The sequence below is a fragment of the Silurus meridionalis genome, chromosome 8, assembly GCF_014805685.1.
Source record: "Silurus meridionalis isolate SWU-2019-XX chromosome 8, ASM1480568v1, whole genome shotgun sequence".
NCBI lineage: Eukaryota > Metazoa > Chordata > Actinopteri > Siluriformes > Siluridae > Silurus > Silurus meridionalis.
In genome coordinates this window covers 11,486,198-11,508,403 of record NC_060891.1, presented here as the reverse complement: position 1 = coordinate 11,508,403, position 22,206 = coordinate 11,486,198, and the positions used below count along the sequence as shown (strand labels likewise).

The following is a 22,206-nucleotide window of genomic DNA, read 5'->3' as shown; positions in this document are numbered from 1 at the left end:
GAAACTTGACAGTTGTGATGTCATTCAAGCTCCCGTTTTTTTTATGGCAGTTGATGAGGTTTATTTCTCCTGACGTTCCCGAGGACTGCAGTGTGAGCTAAACGGTAGCACATTTCAGGCTGGACTCCTTTGATCGAGTCGCAGAAACAAGTCAGGCTTTACTGATAAAGAAAGTGTAATTTACAGTGACAGGCAACCCAGAAGAAGTCGATGCCAACGTTCGTTGTTGATCGATAACCTCATCTACAGCTGCACTGTTAATCATGTGCTTTTTATGACATTTGCCCTTATCCAGAGCTACTTACATTTATCTCATTTATACAACTAAGCAGCTATGGGATTAATTGTCTTGCTCAAAGGGGCAAAGGCCTAGGAGTGGCAGCTTGCTGTGGCTGGGATTTGAACTCACGACCTTCGAATCCAAAGTCCAATGCTTTACCCACTAAGCGACCACCTCCCCCTACTAGCTAGTTAGCTTTGGCTTTGCTAACGCTATTCATTAGTGATTGCATATTTGCATTAATACTTTTCATTTGCTCATGTGTATATAAATATATTTTTTTAACATACAGTTTTGAACTAGCTAATTTAAAGCTCAGCTCCCTCCTGTCACTGTCTCGTTATAGCTGCAGGTAGTATACAGGAAGTCCCTAAGTTACGATGGTTTGTCAATCTTACAATGACGGTAGCGATACAAATATTTATTTTTACAAATATTACAATTTTGCCGCATTTTCATGTTCGTATGATCCGTTAGGACACTGCCAGGATGTCTGAAAAATCGTAACCTCGCCAGCAGTCAGAGTTGAGTTGTCTCGGTGTCGGAGGGCGTATATTTGTTCTGGGATTTTGGTGTTTCAAAGCCCAATTTTAGCTCTTGTTCCTCTCATTTTTATTGGCGTCGCCGCACACAGTCATTTGGCTCTGCCCCTTTCCTCGCGAACTGCCGCTTGTCCACGCGCCCTGCTGAGACATACATACATACTGTAAAGATTATACATTACGGTACTGTAATTTGCTTAAATTTGCTATTTGATTGTGCTCAACATTAACCCATACAGGTCACCTTTCTTTAATGCTTCTGGGTAGGTTAGGCCGTGTCTGGATTTTTCAGGTTACGATGGGATCATCAGAACACATCTCCATTATATCTCTGTGACTACCTGTGCATATAATACTGTTGCTTTACTGTGAAACAGCCATTTGCTTGCAAGTCTTAAGTTTTTGAAAGAACATTAAAATCGTCCTTCTGACTGATTCGGCTTCTGCACCCTTGCCCTGTTTTCCTCCACTTTAGTGTTTGGCTCAATACATGGTGCTGATATTTATCTCTTGGAACATGGTGCGTTCATTAGAATTAGGTCATTTAAATGAAGGTTTAAAGATGTTTAACTTCACTGACGGTGAACTTGGCACATAAAAACATGCGAAGGTTATAGCAAAGATATAAGTATGCACTACTCTTGATCATTTTAAAACACAACCATCAGCAGTTGAGATCTTTTTTTTTTTTTCCTGAAGAGAGCTAAAAAAAACCCCAGCTGACATGTTGCGTTCTTATCTGTGCCAGATATGTCTCCTGATGATAAACTGTCAACTTTTTCTTGATGCTTGCTTTTCACCTCCGCTTCCCTCGTTTGGTCACGTGGCCAAGCGGCTGTCTTATCTCTCGCTAGTTCTTTTTTAGAGCGACGTGAGTCACATCACTTCACAAATCCCTCGGCTGATGTTCGCCGGTTGCCCATTTTAAGCCCTTTTTGTTTTCATCCTCACCCTCTACTCCTTTCTTCCTCTGTTTAACTGTCATTCTGCGGTCAGCGTCACGTTAAAACACTGACCCACAAACAGTCATTTTCAGATTCTTGCTTCCCTCGCGGCCTGTGTGTAGGGGCATTGTGAAACATCACTGCCCATGTGGCTGCGAGTTCAACTTTCCACATACGCCCCAGGGCTGTATGTCGCCCCAGACGCATCAGCCTATCAGAGAGGACGTTACTAAAAGAGTGAGTCAGCGATTCATAGGTCAGCTGTCACTCTGAATCGCACTCACAATGTGGCTTCTCTCTGTTTCGTGTGTGCGCGTGTGTGTGTGTGTGTGTGTGTGTGTGTGCGTGCATGTGGGTGAGAAAGAGGGGGCTGATGGACGCATCATGTGCTTGGGAAGAGGACATACTGTGTGTGAGAGCATGTGGGCGTATTGCCTAGTTTAGATTTGTTTTTATGTTTCTCTCCTCCTCCCTTTAACTCACACACATTGATTTCTGGGAGAGAGAAGTGATAAAATACCCTTTTACTGACCTTGTTCTCTCAGAGTGGATTAGAAGTCATGAAGCCTTTAGGCTCTTTCAAGTTCTGTACCAAGTATTATCTTCCTTCTCACTTTGCTTTCAAACTTCTGCAAAAAAAAAAATAAAGAAGAGTCTCATGACGCAGAGCGTTAGAAATACACGTAAGTAGCACAACACAACCACACACACACCCGCACCTTGCTGCAATTACTACGCCTTAAAGAAAGTAAGCAGAAGAGTTCCAGCTACCCGTGCTGTGTGCTGTGTCACTGACACAATGCCTCTGTAACGATGTGTTGCTTCGGTTCTCTAGATACGTCTATCCCATAGAGCGGCGCTCTCATCATGGAAGCAACTTCTTTCTCTCCCACGGCACGCCAGTGTTTTAATCTTCTGGAGAATGTAAATAATCTGTTAATAACATTAGCCTGTTTTATGATTAACACAGAGAGGCAGTGCAGGCTAAAGTAATCTGTCTTAGAAACTGTGTGTGTGTGTGTGTGTGTGTGTGTGTGTGTGTGTGTGTGTGTGTTGGAGGGGGCAGCTCTGAGCACAAAGATCGCTGTGTCCTCAGGAGACACAGGCCGAGTCTGCACCTACACACAAAAACACCCTGACCAGCGTGATTCATCCGTTCTACTGGGAAAACTACAAATTGCATGTAGGAGGCCAAGTCTTCTGCGGCCCCAGCACACTTAGGCAAATTGAAAGCAAAACAAACCCCCGAAAGGGCTGCGCACATTTATTTATTTATTTATTTTTGTTATTTATAGCTGTCAGAAGTTGCAAATCAACACTTGGGGCCGTGTTGCCTGAATGCATTCACCTTTTTTTTTTTTTTCGAATTCTAACCGGACATATTTTTCTCTGCGTCCTCTGCTGTGCACTCGCTCACCTGCTTCTTCTCTCCCTCACCTCAGGAGGGGAAATCGGGAAGAGCGTAATTACACCATAAAAAGTAAAGTCCGGCAGCAGGCGGAAGCCCAAATCTAGTGCGCCGGCGGAGAGGAAGCGAGAGTCCTTCTGACTGCTGGTGGCCGTGATCTGGTGTGGAGTTTTTGAGCGGAGTCAGGTCCAGCGGGAGGTTATTTCTGGTTGCCGCGCTCCGATTTTAGCTTGTCGAAAGGTGTGGCCCACCGAGCCGTCTCTGCTCCGACATCTGGTGTCCTGCGCGTGCCAGCACGGCCTGACGGAACCCGAGCGGGCTGAGCACCGTGCCCAGACCAACCCCTCCCTCGTCACACACACATACACACGCGCACCTGACATGGGCCGCTAGCATATGTCGTTCACCCTACACACACACACACACACACACACACACACACACCTCCCATACTGCCAGAGCCCCTTGTTAATTAACCGTTAGGAGAGCTGGTGACACGTGCTCCCACACAACCTTTCGCACCCAGGAGCGAGTGTGAAAGCTCAGGAAAGAGCACATGCCCCCTCACCTTTTTTCTTCACCTCGCAAAGCATCACTTGGCATGGCTCCCTCACACTGTCCTTCAGTTTATCTGGATGCCTAAACGCTCCTCCTTGTTTACAAATCCGCAAGCGTCTTCTCTCCTGTCACGCTTCCCCACGTCACACATTCATCCAGCGGACAACGAGTGCCGCGCTGCGCCCTTAATCCCGGCTTTTAAAGGCGATTTCTGCAAAACTTTTTAACTAATGACACTTAAAATGAATCTGTGCGAGGCAATCAGAGCTCATTAGAAATACTCCTTTTTGCAAGTACAGAAACATTAAGATGATATACTGTTCATTCAGGATTACTTTAATTGGACCACTTATTGTAATTTTGGTTGCAATTACCGTCAGTGATAAAAGCATTTTTTTTTTTCTTCCTGAAGCACATTTTGTCTAATTCCCTTTATGCATGCTGCCTAATAAGGCTTTAAATATCACTTCTCAACAAAAGAGAACAGCTTCCTTTTTTTTTCCTTCTTCAACACTTTTGAACTTTTGTGCCCCTGAGTAAAAGATTCTTTTTTCATCTCGCTCTTCGTTGCTGTTTCCGTATTTCCGTCACGTAGCGAGCTTGTCTCGAACAAGTCTGAGAGTTTTGCTCAGTATGCCTCTCTCTTTCTCTGGATTGAGCCTCTTGTGTAGCTACTGAATCCTTCTTGAGACATTTGGTGGTGAGAACCTGGAAAATGGATAGCACTGTCAATGATCAGGTTGCTGGAAAATAGAAAATAGAAAGAATAGATTGTTTCCAATAGAACGGAGCACTATTTCTGAAAAGGAGCACACAGTCTCGGGTTGGCAGAGTGACCTCCAGATGGTTGAGATGAGCTGGGGAGTGGGAGAAAGTGAAAGTTAGAAATAAAGTGAGAGGCTGTGTGGTGAACAGAGGGAGATGAGAGTGGATGTAACACTGGGTTGGCGCCGCGCTGTCACAGAGGAATTGTTTTTTTTTTTTTGTGCTTTGTAGTTCCCAGGCTCGGTTTTTTTGCGACATCATGATGATGACGAGAGTGGGAAATGAGCGAATGTTACACTGGTGCTTGGCCAAAGCTCTAAAGTCTTTTTTTTTTTTTTTTTTTTATGGATTAAAAGATTAAAAATGAGTGTACCAGGGCACTCGAAAGAAAATTTTATTAGCATCGCAGAGAAACGAGCGAATGCTTATCGCCCTATCTTCTCTGGCATTCTAAAACATGCGTATTTGATTAATTCAGTAGGATAATTGCAAGGTTATCAAGGTTTAGGTTCTGTGGAAAACATTGGGGCCCTGAGAAAATTATGCTTCAATCAACTTCTCTTAGTGCAAGCTTGAGTAGTGCTATGCTTTTAATCCGTCAGTTGTTTTCCCAAAGATACAGCCGTTGAATTTACTCTGTAGTTCTCAGAGTTCCCTACATCTCTACTTCATAATTCTCAGAAACCTTAAGACAGCCGTCATTGTTTCTCACAAAACCCCCCACTTCTGTCTTTCTGTGTTGCACCATTTGTTGTTTCTGCTGAAAAGTATATGGTAGTACAAGTAACCTGTTAAAGAGGTGATCGGATGATGTCAGAACAGAGAACTGAATCAATGTTAAGACTTTAGGGATGGTGGGTTGAGCCGTACGCGTATCTCAAAGGGAACGTGGTACGGAGTGGTACTGACGAGTGTAGGTGGGAGCTGGTTTGGCTTTGACAGCAAGCATCAGCGTTTTTAAATTCGCCGCAGACAGGAACATGAAGCCGTTGGAGAGTTCGAGAAGTAGGGGAGGTTGAAAAAAAAAAGATGTGCAGCTGCAAAAGGTAGGCCCATTTGACGCTGGAAAGGAGAATACTGCATGACCGAGTCAGATAGAAAATGATAGTTAGCTGTCCAGCAATACACAGGTTTTATGAGTTGGCAGATAATCAGAACGTTCAGAGGAGATTTGGCAAAACCTTGATGTGGGCCTGTATCTCCAGGAACATAGACAGATATACATGCCAGGCAGCTGTATGACATGCTGAGAACTGAGCAGGGACATGCATGTCTAAGAAAGTCATTGAAAAAAAAATATTCAGGATAATACCTCACGGCTCGAGTAGGTAGAGTGAAAAAATGAAAGAGGACCAAGTACTTGTGGCATTCCGGTAGCGAGTTTGCATGCAGCTGATTAATGGATATCTTGCCGTGGCCTGATGTGTCTGTACCTTTAGGCTGCTCAAGAAGTATGAGTGCACCTCTTAGGTCTCAGTGGCAGTTCTTTTCTGTAAAAAAGACAAATTAACAGCTCATTTCAACGTTTTATAGAGAGTACAGAGATGTGATACTGGTAAAGAATAGTTAATGGACCTTTTATATAATGGGTATGACCATTTTGGATTCTTATTATTGCACACAATGAGTGCAAGATAATTAGCCTAGATGCTAAACAAGTATTTGAATTCCCCGATTTCTTTATATTTCTTTTTTATATAGTTTTTACTATTACTGAAATTATATAGTTTAAAGATTGAGTCGAATTCTTGTTTAAATAAGCTGAATCAAATATGTTGGTGATTTTTAACAATGTAATTTATTTAACAAAACAATAGCTATTCATGTAGGAAAGAGGCATGTAGTCTTTGCATTTACTTGCCTTAAAAAATTATAAAAGTACGGGAGTGTGAAGGGTTGATGCTTAACCTCTGACAAGGAGCAGAAGACACTTATGTTACGTTTATACAGGAAACAAAATGTGGATGATGTTTTAGCTGACCAGTAATGCAAATTCAGTTCCATGGTATTTCCAAACAACTGCTTCTTGAGAAGTTCCTTGTTTCCAATCTCATCAATTAAACCGTGAGAAAATTTTCAACTCCCAACCAATTTTTAACCAGGCCTTTCTTCTAAGCATATGCTGAACATCTTTCAATGTTTGTTCATCAGCAAGGGAAATCTTGTTTACCAATTTGGCAACCATTTGGAAACAAGTGAGTAATAGCTTCTGGTTGCCTGGAATAAGTTAGCACTTCCTGAACTCCTTCAGGAACCAATGTCTCATGCTATGACATCTTGCTGATATTTGACTTCTCATGGACTATTGCTGAAGTAGAATTGACCATATGTTTCATATAGCACTTGACTTCAAAGTTTGCCTTGTTTTTTGTTTTGGTTTTGTAGTAATTGACTTTTTAATTAACCTTTAGCCAAGGTGTCGGCTTTCTGTAAAGACTGGTGTCCTAGTTTCATTAAATGGGTTTATTTTGCTTCCTTGGTTTTCTATAGTTTGGTCTTTTTAACCAGTGCGCTTTGCTTTATTAAGCCAATATCTTTCAGTCTTAGTCAGGCTTAATTAATCCTGTCTGCCAAGTGTAAGTTGGATTCGCGAAAGGAAGTTTCCAGTCAGGGGAGCAGTAAAAGGAAAACTTGAATGCAGATGTGTTTGTACTTGCATGTATTGGTCAGTTTTGTGTATCCAGCTGAACTGGAACCCACTGAGAGGTTCTTAACAGAGTGCTGTCTTTACATGCAATTGCGAATCAGCAGTACGGCCATGAACATGTTTGCTCTGCTTGCTTGATTGAGCGCCTGGCAGCTCCTCACCCTAGGGAGTGTTGACGAACGCCTACAGCTCCACGTGCCAGCCTGCCAGCTGCTCTCGGGGTCCCGCCTCTACGAGGATACCATTGGCTGTCACTAGTCGTCTTATGATGTGCAATTTCGGCCGCGATTGCTCTTTTTGCAGCGGTAAAGTCGATTCTCCTTATTACTCTCAAAACTCGAATACGTTAGCTTTCCTGCATATCTGGCCATCTTGAGTAAATACTGAAAGGCACTCGCCTCGCACCATCATCACAAGGGTGGCTGGAAGCAAAGTCAAGTGGCACGTTAATCGGTCAGCCGGAGGGGGAAAGAGTGGGAGAATTATGCTCCTTCCCGTCAGCTGCTGCTGTGTAGGAGTTTTTCAAAAAGAGGAAGAGGAGGAAGAAAAGAAGGCTCAGTCAGTGTCAGGATTGATCAGCATTTAGTGAAACGCAGGCCAGAAACCTCCCAAGGCAGCCATGCCTCTAGTCTCAGAGCCACCACATGGCTGCAGTCAATAGTCTTATTGAACACGTGCAAGCCAGTACACTTTTATCTGCCTCTGCATTTATTAAAACAAAAAAAGTAACAATGTTTTCACATGAAGCAACTCTGCTGATCCCAGTGTTCCCATGAAAGATGACTGACAATGCCTTTGGTTATTTGCATTTTTTTCCCAAAGCAAAGTAAAAAAATATCACAAGCAATGTTGGAACCAATTACTTGATGTTTGGGCCAACTTTTCCTCCTAACTGCATGAAAAAATGCTGTCTTTTTTTTTTAAGCGGATGGGTTCCACTGGTGCGAGCCAACACAAATATCAGCCTGCATGTTTTAGCATTAGAAACTGACGATAGTCCTTCAAACAATACGTTAGCAGCTTATGTGATGAGACTAAGGTTTCAGTCGCGATGGCTCTCGGTGTGTCCATTCTCATACAGTCTGCAAATGCAAGATTGTGCAAAAAGGAAAGAGGACAAACACATATCTGTAAAAGGGGAAGATGAGTAACTACCCATATGTCCTCAGTGACTGACCAACAGAACCACCAACCCCCACATCCCTTCTACCATAATTCCCCACTTACGCCAGTATGGCTGCTGTCAGCTCAAGCTGTTAGAGCTAGAGTGTTGTGATGGTATGTTTATGCTTTGGTCTGGGTGTTGTGTTGGCCGGTGTCAGGACATTTGTGTTCTTTTGCTTCATGCCAGATAAAATAGAAAGGCTTTGGTGGAGCTTTTACACACCCAAAACCATTCTGCATAGCAGTCACTGTGTTGCAGTGTTATGCTTTGTGTATTTGGAGTCGGAACGTCCCCAACATCCACTCGTGTTACAGACGAGCAACACATTTGAACTTTTTAAACTTGAAGTTTCAAGTCACAACTCTGCTGAAATATCGTAATATTGCGTATATCGCACACGTGTCCTGTTTACAGTGTTTCTATCCCCCTTCCCAGAATGGCCTATTATTCCTCCTCTGATTTGGCAAGTCTGCGATTCCATAAACAAGTGGAATGCGCATTAGTATTTAGACTGTGTGCCTCAAAATTCCATTAACTCTAATGCATCGTGTCTGGAGTAAATCATATAAACTGGTCGTTACCCAATCATCATTAGGACATAAACCACAATTTTATGGCTGCTTGTAGAGTTAAGCATTATATGAATTTGGTGTTCAAACAGTATTTCATGTGAAAGAGCTATTGTGTTAAGGATGGCAAATTTGTATTATTCCCTATGAATAAGACAATAAGTCATTTTCCAGATATGGAGTATATGCATCAGTTCATGCTGGGAAGTCTGGTGTGTATTTTAAGTGTCTTTAACTATGTTCCTAAAAAGAACTTCTTAAAGACGTCATTATGTAGCCATGTTAGTAGAGGAACATCAGTGTGTGTGTGTGTGTGTGTGTGTGTGTGTGTGTGTGTGTGTGTGTGTGTGTGTGTGTGTGTGTGTGTGTGTGTGTGTGTGTGTCAGTCTTGTAACAGAGGAAGTCTCTGGAGAGGCTCTCGTCACTGGCTCCTGTTTGTCTGCGAGTGAACATATATAAGCACACAGTCTCACACACCCCAAATAAACATTTCCAGCTGGATTTAAGGAGAAGCAAGCCACCAGTTCTGCCTAATCCAGTGCGTGGGAAAAGCACCAGAGCCATTCCCTTACAGGCACCATGTGTTCGGCTTCCACCGCCCTCTTCACTGTGGTGTCGTGCAAGCCTATTTGCGAACGAACTGCTCGTACATCTATACTGCGTGCTTTGCGGGTCCCTGATTAAGATCACCCCACACCCCCCCATCCTTGTGCACTTCCTTTTATGTTGAGCTCATCTCCACCTCCGTGCAGTGACATTGTGTGGAGGGTCAGCCGTCTGGTCACACGGCATCCACTGATGATGCCACTGACTCTAAGGACTGTGGGCGCACACTGCACATCATTGTCCAGTGCATGTAGTCTTTTCTTCCACCCAGTATATCACACACAGTGTCATACACATTCACTTTTGGTGAACGCAGCTGTGGACGAGTTCACTGTGTTTTAACAGTTATCTTTGTTTGACTCGGATGTCAGAAAGAGGGAACTAGGTGTCAAAGCCAGTGTGGACCGGCCAGATATAGGTTCTAATCTGTGTTTTAAATAAAAATGATTTGTGTAAATTTATAATAGAAAATTGCATCATGATGCCTACAATGATTTTGACATGACTGGATTAAAGTGTCTTAGCTAAATCTTTGTAAAGTAGAGGAAAGTTTTACAGAGTATGCTGGAAGCTACAACTTCCAATGAGTAATTGGAGTAAAAACATTTTCTTACAGCGTGTAAGAGACTCTTAGGGACTTCGTTATTCATTTAGCTCTTGCTTAGAATCCAGTAGCACCTTCCACACGTCAGCTTGGCCACTGAGCTCCATTGTGCTCGCCTCAAATCGGATTACTTAACCCACTGCAATGAAAGCATGCTAAGTGGTGAGCTCAAAAACTATGTGGTAAAGTCTGGGCCCATTACCAAAAAGAAGCCCAAAAAACTGTTTCCTAACCAGTTAGTACTTGGGATATAGCAGTTGATCCAACCCTCGCAGCGCAGACAGACAGAACAAAATGTCTGCATTCATCAGTTAACAAATCTTGATCTGCATCTGATATTAACTCCCATGCCCGGAAGTGATTTATCACATACTGCCTGACGTTGTGGTTTGTTGAGTTCAAGGCTAGTTCTGAAGCATTCTTGGTGTTTTTTTTTAAGGTGGTGTGAGTGGGCCAGAAGCATTAAGCCAGTTTCACACTGTGCAATTAGTTTGTTTTTGTTTTTTTGCTTGGATTATTTCTTGTCACAAGATGACCGTAATAAAATCGGGGCCAAGATTTATAGCATGTTCTCCATGCTAGTGCGTACGATATAGCGAGGGATCGTGACTACAGCATGATCCGGACTCACTCAGAAAAAAGGAGATACGTCATCAGAAATATTTCGATGTGAGCTTGAAATACTAACTCCTTTTGTAATTATCACTCTTGTATATCAGTTTGCCTTTCACATCGGCCTCTGCCTGGTTTAGATGAGTCCCCAAGCAGGGGAATACAGTCTAAAACTGCCAGAACAGCTGAAAAAACTGACCAAAAAACCCATACAGTGTACAATGTTTAATTCTAATGAAGTTCCGATAACGCTGGAAGGATGGGCTGTATTTTTGTTGTTGGACGTCAAAATGTAAGGCTTTTGTCTACAAAATTGCTTACTGAACCATTCATTGTGCTGCAGGATTTCCAAAAATATCCCCACTACCAAGGATGTGGAACCATTGCTGGAAATCGATGGAGACATCCGCAGCTTTGAAGTGTTCCTGTCCTCGAGAACCCCTGTGCTCACAGTCCATGACGTGGAGATGTTCCTACCCTGCACTGTCAACTTGGACCCCAAACTTCGAGAGATCATCGCCGGTATACAGACACCACTCATTCCAGCGCAGATAAAACATCGACCTATTAGAGACGCTCAGTTTTTAGTTACTGGTTTTATCCAAGCGGGATGGAAGTTCCCCTGGTTAACCATTAATGCTTTTCACACCGTCGATCTTCTCTATGAGGTGTGTCGAAAACCCAGACCAGAATTGTAAACGATTCCACTATTTAAGGCAAGAGAACGAAACAAGGGTTCTTTTGTGCTTAGTTCAGGATGTGAAACATCATTCAAAATTGCCTCCTTATTCCTGAGTTTCTCTGACTACTTCTTTCCCCCGAGCAGAAACGTGTGATTACAGCACACAGGGAAAAAAAAAAAAAAGTTGTGTTGTCAGACTTTTTCTGGCACGTTGCACTGGTAATCCACTGAATCTTTTGGGAGGAGACTGTTTGGTCATCACTGTTTGTTGTTTTGAGAACCAGGCCTTTTTTTTTTCTTTCCCTCTTTTCTCACAGGACTTACTAAAAATGCTGTGCATCATTTGGCTAAAGTTAACCATGAGTGGGAGTAAATGAATGCCTTTAAACACATGTCGAAATTCTAATCTTCCATCAGAAATGATGTCTCTCTCGTTCTTTCTCTCTCGCAAAGATGTGCGTGATGCCCGGGAGCAGATGCACCTCGGCGGAGTGAGCTATCCCACAATGCCCCTGCAGGAGGCTCCGGCGAGGCCACACTCTGTGTTTGGCCAGGGTCCTGCAGCCTGCTCGCCCACCGGCTCCTTTCCCGCACAGACTCACAGCAGTTACTTCAGCGGCCTTACTGGGCCACAACACCCATTCTACAACAGGGTGAGACACGCGCACACTGAAAATAATGTCCTCTTAGGAAATACAATATCTTGAATATTGTCAAATATATCTAGTATAGATTTTATTGGGTTATTGTAATCATTAGATTTGATTCAACTTTGTCATTGTGCAGAATACAGAGACAATGAAATACAGTTAGCATCTAACCAGAAATGTATAAGTGGCATATTTATAATAGAATCTATTTAATAAAACATATTTGACCAATTCGACCATATTCATGATGTCTCCACTTGATGATAAATGATTGTTTTTGTTTTATTTTAGCCTTTCTTTCTTTTTTTTTGCTTTGCTAATATCTAGCCCATCCCATCCTGTCCTCATTTGTTCACGTTCTCCCTCTCTCTCTCCTCCACCTCCATAGCCTTATTTCCCTCCTCATGTTTATCACGTGCCCCGTCATTATCCCGGCAACCCCCTCCATGCCCCCTCCCGCCCTTCCTCCAAACTGGCCTTCCATAAGGACCACAACTCTGGACTAGTAAGTACATGATCAACCCTTAGAGCCATGTGAGTGTTGCAGTGTGGATAAGTGCTTCTCAGCCCCCAGTTTTCTTGTTTCATTACACCTAATTTAACACGCTAGCGAGTTTTCAAGCTCTTCATAAACTCCGATGTGTTAAATCATGTGCCTTTGCTTACTGGTATTGGGATTGAGAACCACTTTACATGACTGCATAGAACATATCTCTATTGTTGCTTACTTTTGGAGGATTTTTTTTTTTAGGTCTGAGCACCATCTTGTTTCAATTCAATACCATCATCTATCGCTTTACAGATTCTATGACGGTAGTAAATTGGATTAGATGTAGCAGGAAGAAACAGCTGCAGAATTTATATCCCATTACTGTGTGTGTGTGTGTGTGTTTGTTTGTTGTATACTTGTGTACTCCTACCATTCTACAGATTTCTGTCTTTCTCTGCTGGTTCACTTTCACCCATATCTTTTACGCTCATCATCTCTTTTCGTCAGGGTGTTATCAGAGAAGATGCCCTCGAAGGCCCCCCCTTCCTCACCTCCCCCTCTATGGTACCCATTCACTGTTATTCTGTGTGTCTCTTTTATATGCATTATAGGCCAAACTTTGGAAGAAACACCACACATTTGTATTATTATTAATAATAATAATAAATTTGAATAGACAACATAAAATAATGTAGCACTTTTTAAAAAGTAAATTGCAATAAAAACAGTGTACAGAGGCTTGTTTTCTGCTGAACTTTTTGATTGTGTGGACAGTGTAGCCTCCTCTGTATTTATGTATGAAAAATACAGTCAGCTCTGCTACACAAAAAAAGTATTTAATTCTAATTTATTTTGCACATTTCTTTTTTTATTTAAGTCACCATCATATACACTATATGGATAGAAGTTTGTGGACACCTAAACATAAGATTCGTATGTGCTTTTTGAACATCCCATTCCACATTTAGTCCCCATTTGCTGTTAAAATAACCTCTACTCTTATAGGAAGATTTGTGAAGTCAGTTATTGAAGTAGGGTGAGGAGGCCTGGGGCGCAGTCAGCATTCAAGTTGAGATCAGAACTCTATAGCAGGAGATCTTCCATTCCAACCTGTATCTTCATGGATCTGGCTTTGTGACAGGGGCATTGTCATGATAGAACAGGTCCTATTTCAAGTGAAGGGAAAATCTAGTGTGTGCCTCCAACGTCAGGTGTCCTGATATTTTGGTTCATATATTGCATACTGTTTGTCTTTACTCTAATACACCTGCATAATCTCATTATTAAATCCCAGTATCTAGTGTTACATAGAAAATGATCGAATCCGATTTAAATCTGGTTCCTCCTGAGTTTTTCCATGCCACACTCAACATTTGACCACTTAGGATATCAAGTTGCTGTTTTGTAACTTGTCAATGTCTGTGATTAAATACACTTTATCAGTAACTTGAAGTGAATTGAATATATAAATATAAAAAAAATGTTGTGCATTCTCAGACGCCTAGAGAGGCACGTTTGGTTATAAAACCCAAACCAACAGTAAACTAACTGAGAAAACTAGCTACAGTATATCAGTTTTTAACCCATGGCATAAGTGTACTTAAGATACTTCATGTATAGGTGTGCTGATAATACAAGGGCTGTGCCCCCAATAAATGAAGATTTAAAACTAATTTTAGCAGTAAAATCATATTTACATATTTGCCACATTGTACAGTTGGGGAAGATATTGTTTGATCCCCTGCTGATTTAGTACATTTACCCCCTTACAAAGAATTTAAATCTTTTTTTTTTATGGTAGGTTTATTTTAACAGAGGGAGAAAGAATATATATATAAAAAAAATGTAATTATATATAAATTAATTTGTATTTGATCGAGTGCAATAAGTATTTGATCCCCTACCAACCAGCATGAATTCTGACTCCTAAATAAACAAATTAGTCCTGTCCATTTAAGAAAGTACCCCTAATATCAACTCTCTGACACCCGTCACAGAATCAACCTCTTTCAATCAAACCTCGCCACCACCATGATGTCAAAGGACATCAGGGACAAGATTGTAGCCCTGCACAAGGCTGGAATGGGCTACAAGACCATCAGCAAGAAGCTTGGGGAGAAAGAGACCACTGTTGGTGAGATAATTTGGAAATGGAAGAAATGCAAGATAAGTCAATCGCCCTCGCTTTGGAGCTCCAGGCAAAATCTCACCTCATGGGGTAAGGATGGTTCCGAGAAAGATGAGGAATCAGCCCAGAATAACACGGGAGGAGCTTATTAATGATCTCAAAGGAGCTGGGACCACAGTCACTAAGAAAACCATTGGTAACACACCAAGGTCTCTCTGCTCAAGAATGCACATAAACAGGATCGTCTGAAGTTTGTCAGTGAACACCTGAATGATTCAGTGAATTCTTGGGAGAATGTGATGTGGTCAGATTAGACCATCGACTTGACTTGTCGTCTTTGGAGGCAGAGAAATGCTGAATATGACCCCAAGAACACCATCCCCACTGTCAAACATGGAGGAAACATTCTGCTTTGGGGCTGTTTCTCTGCTAAGGGTACAGGAAGACTTCACCACGTAAACGGGGCCATGCACTGCAGAATCTGGGATAAGAACCTCCTGGCCTCAGACAGAAGGTGGATGGGTGGGTCGTTAATGGGTCTTTCAGCATGACAATGACCCAAAACTCATGGCCAAGGCAACAATCGAATGTTCTCGTAGCCCATTCCAGCTTTGTGCAGGTCTACAATCTTGTTCCTGACGTCCTTTGACAGCTCTCTAGTCGTCCTCATGGTGGTGGAGAGGTTTGAATGGAAGAGGTTGATTCGGTCACTGGTGACTTATATACACATAATGAGTTGATATTAGGAGTACTTTTTTTGAGGGACTGGACTAATTTGGGTGTGTGGGTGTCAGAATTCTTGCTGATTTTGTCGGGGATCAAAAAAAGATTTGTATTTGATTTTATTTATTTTTGTTACATTTTCTGTTAAAATAACGCTACCATCAAAATTCTAGACTGTTCATTTCTTTGTAAGGGGGAACATAATTGAATAAATAATTCCAAATAACTTTCTAAATAAAATTGGTGACTCCACAAAGCTTTTCCATATATAAAATGAAAGATTTGATTTGCAAATGCAAATTGACTTTTAGAATTACAACATACTTGCCTTCCATACTTTTGGTCCGTATTGTATGTTAAAGAGAATCGTGTCTGTTTGCTCATGCATCATGACTTGGACTTGCTCTTCCACCAGCACACTTGCAAGAGGCCACATCTATTGCTTTAATCCATGTCTCTATGTCGTCTTTATGTTTTGTCCGTTTTCTGACTGACAGTGTACTAACAGTCCTCTGCTATCAGACCTCATGCTGTTTCATCACAACTTATTGCACTTTTGAGCTGAAGCTAGCTGCAGTTATGCCACCATGAATCGCTTGTATGCCCGTGCATCTTTTCTGCTTGTATGCCTTTTTGGATTGTTTTCATTAGTCGTTCACACTTTCTCTCTTTACGCATGAAATCAGTATTCGATCGTACAGTCAGAGCTGTATGATCAAGGAGAAAGCTGCAAGTATACATCCTTTTTTTTTTTTTTTTTTTTGCTGTAACCCACTTTTCCTTGTCGGTCACACCAGGGTGGGTGCTTCTAAAAATTCGATGCCTGCTTTTTAGAGTTGCAGATACACACTTCAGCATGCCTGCTGTCTCTCTCCCAATATCTCTCCCTATATAAATACATATTTCCTGCACCCCATTATATGAATGCTGTCAGCTTTGACTGTTCCTGTAGTGAATTTGCTTAACCGAATCATTGTAATGAAGACTCAGCATTGCAGGTGGGTTGCTGTGGAAGAGTCGATTTGGATAATTGTGTTTAATGATATGTCTGTCTATGTGTTCCCAGCTATTCTCACTTATAAAGGAGGTGTTTACTACAAGATATAAGCCTGGAGAGCATTTTACTTTTAAAACTTAATGTTAAACAGCATTTCTGTGGTAAAAAAATAACACAAATGTCCTCAACTCCTTAAGGCTTCACTGTAGTGTATCTGTGTATCTGATTTCTCGTGTCATTATAAATTTTAATGACATACCTTAGAGATATGTCTGAATGATAAAATGTTTATTGAAATCATTTAGAGATTTCCAACTGCTATTTTCTAAAAACTCTACCTTCAAACAGTGTTATTAAGAAATCGAGGGGTCTCCTTTGGTTTTTGGGTTTATTTATGATTTTTTTTTTTTTAAATCAAATTACATTAGCTAATACAACGACTAAACGAAATGTTATGGATTTTTCCAGCCCCGTTAAAGAATAATGATATGAGCTTCATTTCCAGTCCTGAATCCTCCTCTGACCTTGATGATGATTTAAAATGTTTGTCTTAATATAACCACTCTTCCCTCCTCCTTTTTCTCATCTTCTTTCATATTCTCTCTTCTTCTGAACAGATAAAGTCTCAGCCTCCCAGAGTGAAGCAGGTACAGGCTCCTACGCTTGAGTCTATTCCTCATTTTTCTTTAAATCTGTTATTATTATTATTGTTTTTTTTTTGGCTTTGGCCTTCCTTATATAGTACATTTAAAATGCCTTTCCTGATATTGTTGCTTTAAAAAGTTTTCTATTATTCTACTCCTGCTAGACCGATAGGCTTGATAGTTGAATCAGGTGTGTTTTAGTTGGAAAAGTGTAAAAATAAGTAATTAAATAAATAATGTGCATGAGGTCTGGACAGGGTGTGTTTTTCTTTTTTTTTCTTTTTCACAAGTCATGTGAAAATTGAGAGACAAATTCTTTGTAAGTGTTTGGCAATGTTGTACACTAGAACTTTGATGAACCGGCTAGAAAAAAATAGCCACATTACATAATTGCAGCTGGACACTGAGCTTTCACTTCTCACACCAATGACCTTTAACATAAATCTTATTCCTCATTCAGGCTAGTTACTGTCCCTAGATAACCAGTCTGTTCCCAGAACAGCTCCAGTCGCCTGGTTTGGACACATTTTTACAGTTAATTTCAAGGTGCACAAGCAGCTCACGTGTTTTTGTTTTCAAGCCAAATTTCCCATCATCCTTATTTAGAAGTGAAAAGATATGCAATCTTTTACGCAGTATAGTAGAAAGGCGAAAATGTAGTAAGTCCAGAACTTAACATGTGATGGTAAATTCCACCCAATACCAGTTTTCTTGCCAACATCTTCTTTTTTTCCTTTTTCTAAATGTGCTTACTCTGGACAAAATGACTAACACTTCAGAGTGCTGTTGGTGAACGTAACCGATTTAAAAATCGCCTGTTTCGTGATTAATCATTCATGGAATGTCTTGCATTATCAGCAACAACCCATTAAATACTCTTGGCATCTCTCATCTCTTTGGCTACCCGAGACAGAGAAAGTGTATAGGAAGATGAAGCCGGTTTGATCTAGCTGACGAATCTGGCACCAGTCTTAACTGTACAGAGGCCATTAAGAATATATAGTTAGTGGGCCCAGCTGAAGCTGAAATGAAATTTGGCATCGGACTAAACGAAACTCTTTCTTCCTTATGTAACTTTTAATTTGTTCAATTCTCAGTAGAGAAGGGAATGCGGTATTCTTTAGAAGTTTCTCAAGATTTACTTTTGAGGTCTTATTGGAGCTGTGAGTTTTTTTTTTTTTTTTTTTTTTAAATCTGATAGTATGCGACTATATTTAACGCTGTCAGTAATATCAAAATCTTCTTAGAGGAGTTTCAGTTTAACACTTGTACAGATGCGGCAACGTCTGATCCTCGAACCAGGCGTTGCACACGCTACTTTTCTGTCAAATGTAAGTATTTTCAAGATTCTGGCTCGACAGGTTTGAAATTAGCTCTAAGGTGTATTTGCCAGTTTGACACAACAAACCTGTACTTCAGTCTGAATATACACTCGACACCGAGACCGAGATACGGTATCTCGACATTCCCTGTCAATGAAGGGGAAGCTTAAAGAGATGACAGCAATTCGGTTTGATGCCTTTAAACAGCAGAAGCTTTATTTGGTCAGCATGTCACCGTTTTTTTTATGAGACGCACTCAACTTCGAGCATTTGATTTGATTCATGATGACTTATATTGATGCCATAAATACCTGCTTCTCCATAAGGAACTGCAGTGTCTGCATTCATTCCAGCCCTACATGCATCCACCTGATTCTGCTAATGAGCACTCAAACACAGGAGTTAATTAGGTGGAGTGGTGTATCGTTGGAACAGGCTTTGTATTTCTCGATGTAGCCGGTTGAGCATGCGGGCCATAAATACACAACTGCTTGCGTTACAGTATCATTCTTTACTTATTTGCTCAATGGTAAGGGTTTTTTTGTTTTCCCATATTTCATGTTTTTCCTCACTACTTTGGCCTGATCACGGACATGGCTTTATACATTACATCATACATTGTGTTCTTTATCGCTGATGCGCTACATACCCTTCCACACGTTTTCAGAGATAGCAATGCATGAATGAAGAGTAATATTGGGGATATGTAAATCGCCTGTGTGTGTGTGTAGGGCTGCGATTCTGCAGTATCCCCTGGGCTCCTCAGCTCCCTTAGCACTGATGGTGTATGTGAAAGACTGCGACAAATCGAGGGTCTGGACTCTAGCATGATGGAGCAGTACATCGGCACTATTAAAAAGGTATTTTATTACCCAACACTCAACATCTCCTTAACATAAGGTGTGAACATTGCAGGCACTTTTTTACATGTAATATTCTGAACAAACTGAGTGACACTGCAAATTATAAAGCTAAAAGCATGTCATCGTCGTGCAATAACGGATCTGATCATGCTGTGTGTAAAAGGATTTTTAACTCTGACAAAAATGGAAAAAGCCCTCCTTAGAAGCTGTGCGTTTGGAAACTCCCACGTAAAATTACGTAACAGTTCAGCCAGTGGAAATGTGGGCCAGTTCTTTAAAATGTCTCTGTACATCCACATAGTACATTGTCAGTGAAAGAAAGAAAAAAAAGGTGTGCGAGGGGTTTTAACATTTCTTTAATTGACAAATACATTTCTCACATTTACTGTGAAAACAGAGCACTGATATTTGTGTATGGTTCAGAATCAGAAAAATAAAACACGGTGCTTTCACCCACCCGTGTTACATCATCAGCTTATAACACATACGAGAGAGAGAGAACGCAGGAGAGGCTGAGCATACACTATAATGTTTATTGATCATAGAAATGAACTTTCTCATACTTACATGTTACATTAACAAATATTCATAGTTCGGTGTGTCAGTTATTTATAAATTGTAATCATTCGCAGATCTCAGTGTAATAAATGAAATAACACACTTCATTTGGTCATGACAAGCTTCATCATCTAAACCGGATTTGATCTGCTTGTTTTGCTGCGATCACCATCTGAGAGTTGGCAATGACATGAATAATGGCTTCAGACCTTCATTATCCAACCTAACAGCTGTGCATCAACAGCCACTGAAAGATCTCTATTGTAGTGAGCATCCAGGCCTCCAGAAAGTTCTAGCACCAAACACAAGCTGGCCTCTTGTTTTCCCAAAGACCACGCAGGTCCAAATCATTCAAATTGGTGCTTCACAATCCGATAGCGGTTTAAGACGTGAATGTTTGTGTTCCCAGGCGAACGTGAACGGTCGTGTGCTGTGCCAGTGTCAATTGGAGGAGCTCAAGAAGGAGATGAACATGAATTTTGGGGACTGGCATCTCTTCAAAGCAATGGTAGGGCATTAACAGCTTTGATATTTAGTGCTTCAGATGAAAAAGCAAAGTGTCTCTCTAATACCTCATATTACCTCTTCTGACTTTTTTTTTTTTTTTCTTCTCCCCCACTCTCACTGTCTGATGCGGGCTTTTTAAACAGTCCATCTTTCGCTAAAACATCCGGCACGGGGTTGCAATCAGGAAAACATGTAGCGTGTGTTGATCAGATCTCCATTTGTGCTACCACAAACGAATGTTGTGTTGCCAACAAGCAGGCAGCCATCTGGTCCAAGATGGCAGCTCTCAGAATGAACGAAGGTTATTGTCAGTGGGAGCTCAGCATCCACTCAACGAGCTGAATAGCTTGACTTTTACAAGAAAGTAGCATTTATCAAGCTCAGAATCAGGGCTGTGGGAAATAAGGAGCACACAGGACAGATATACAGACACACTGAAAGACAATATTCACTGCCCTTTCATTAAAACTGTCTTCGATAACTTTCCTTTAATGTTATAATCCTATATATAGTTATTATACAGTGCTGTTAAATTCTTGAATCTGGTTGGTCAGAAAGTGTTGGGTATTATGTGAGGGGATTAATTAAGCATTTTTTATTTAAATAAAAATAAATAAATAAGAAAAAATGAAAGAAAGGTCTGCAATGCTGGTGTTCCAGTGGGAGGACTTTGTGCTTTCTTGAAGCTTTTCTTTTTCTTTAATCTTGAGAGAAAAAGAGGCAAATGAAAGAACAACTGGTGATTGCGCTTTAGGCTGTTAATGATATAAGCGATAACAGGAACTAGCTGGTTTTTGTAGATGTTCCCCAACATTAAATATAACTATAATCAGATAAATGTATGATTTTGCAATTAGGGATGTTCTATTAATAAAAATAATCAGCTGCTCTGTTGAAAAGATAAGTGGTCCTCCTCTTTGTCGGGGTGTATCACCTTTTACCGCTGATAGTTTTTGTATAACAGTATATTCAGTCACGTTTTGTACATGGCATACTACATACTGTAGCCTGTCCACATCTGTAGGGAACCATATGCCATGTTTTCTTAAACTAAGGCCCAGTTGAATGAGTGTGGTCTGTGCTGTTTCTGTGGCCCTCTTCCCCAGGTGTTGGAGCAGAGGCAGGTGGAAAGCCAGCTGCTGCAGGAAGAATGTTCAAGGATTAGTGAACAGGGCAGCAGTGCATTGGTTCAGCCTGAACCTCCTCCTGTCTGTCCTACAGCAGCCCCCCACAGCAATCTTCAATACAGCCTGAACCTAAGCTTCGAGGAGCTCAGCACTGCTGGACTGGAGGAGCCCACCAGACCCCTCAACAACCACTGGATGGTGGGTTCAGAGTTACAACCTCCATTCTAATTAATACACCCATCACACGGTGTTCATAGATCTATGTAATAATTACGCTACATCCACACTAGCTGGTCACAAGTCACTCAAATTGTAGTTACCAGCTACCGTGGTGGTTTGTAAACATGCACTGTTTGTTTGTTCTGGCGAGAAACTAAAAAGCAGGCAAAAAATTTATTACTACCACAGTACAAATGACTGTGGTTTAAAAATGTATTTAAACTTGATGTACATGCCACGTGCTAGAACAAGATGAAACCACATAAGTTTTTCTTCCATTTTTGCATCAGTAAATGGGAACTAAATGCAAGCGGGAACTGAATAAGTGAATGGGGAATTGAAAAAATGTTGGATCGCATGTGCTCTAAGTTTGGTTCGAGGAATCGTTTGGTTCAGTGTTTGGGTTTTGTCCCTTAAAAAAAAAAAAAAAAAAAAGCATGCTTATTTTTTTACAGCAAATTGAGTAATTCTCAATTCAAATGTCACTTGTGCTCTCACTGAGCTCTGTGTCAAACGGTCGCGTGTTTCTCCGTCGCTCCTGATGTCAATGCAGGATTAGAAAGTATTAACAACTTTAAATGAGCTGTACAGTGCCA

General features: G+C 41.1%; 2 protein-coding genes across 2 annotated transcripts in view; one reads left to right on the top strand and one right to left on the bottom strand.

Annotated features, from left to right (window-relative positions):
• kidins220a (kinase D-interacting substrate 220a) overlaps nt 1-22,206 on the top strand; it is a 53,063-nt gene that overhangs the window by 27,415 nt on the left and 3,442 nt on the right. The window contains 8 exon segments of the mRNA XM_046856088.1: nt 11,044-11,222; nt 11,836-12,035; nt 12,421-12,537; nt 13,030-13,086; nt 16,988-17,017; nt 19,068-19,196; nt 20,167-20,265; nt 21,371-21,589. Of these exon segments, the coding sequence (XP_046712044.1) occupies nt 11,044-11,222; nt 11,836-12,035; nt 12,421-12,537; nt 13,030-13,086; nt 16,988-17,017; nt 19,068-19,196; nt 20,167-20,265; nt 21,371-21,589 (1,030 nt within the window).
• id2a (inhibitor of DNA binding 2a) overlaps nt 687-22,206 on the bottom strand; it is a 28,959-nt gene continuing 7,439 nt past the window's right edge. The window contains exons 4-7 of the transcript XR_006926708.1: nt 3,184-3,618; nt 2,538-2,678; nt 2,299-2,395; nt 687-963 (exon numbers count right to left, since the gene is read on the bottom strand). The gene's annotated coding sequence lies outside the window, so the exon portion shown is untranslated. The remainder of the gene's footprint in view (nt 964-2,298; nt 2,396-2,537; nt 2,679-3,183; nt 3,619-22,206) is intronic.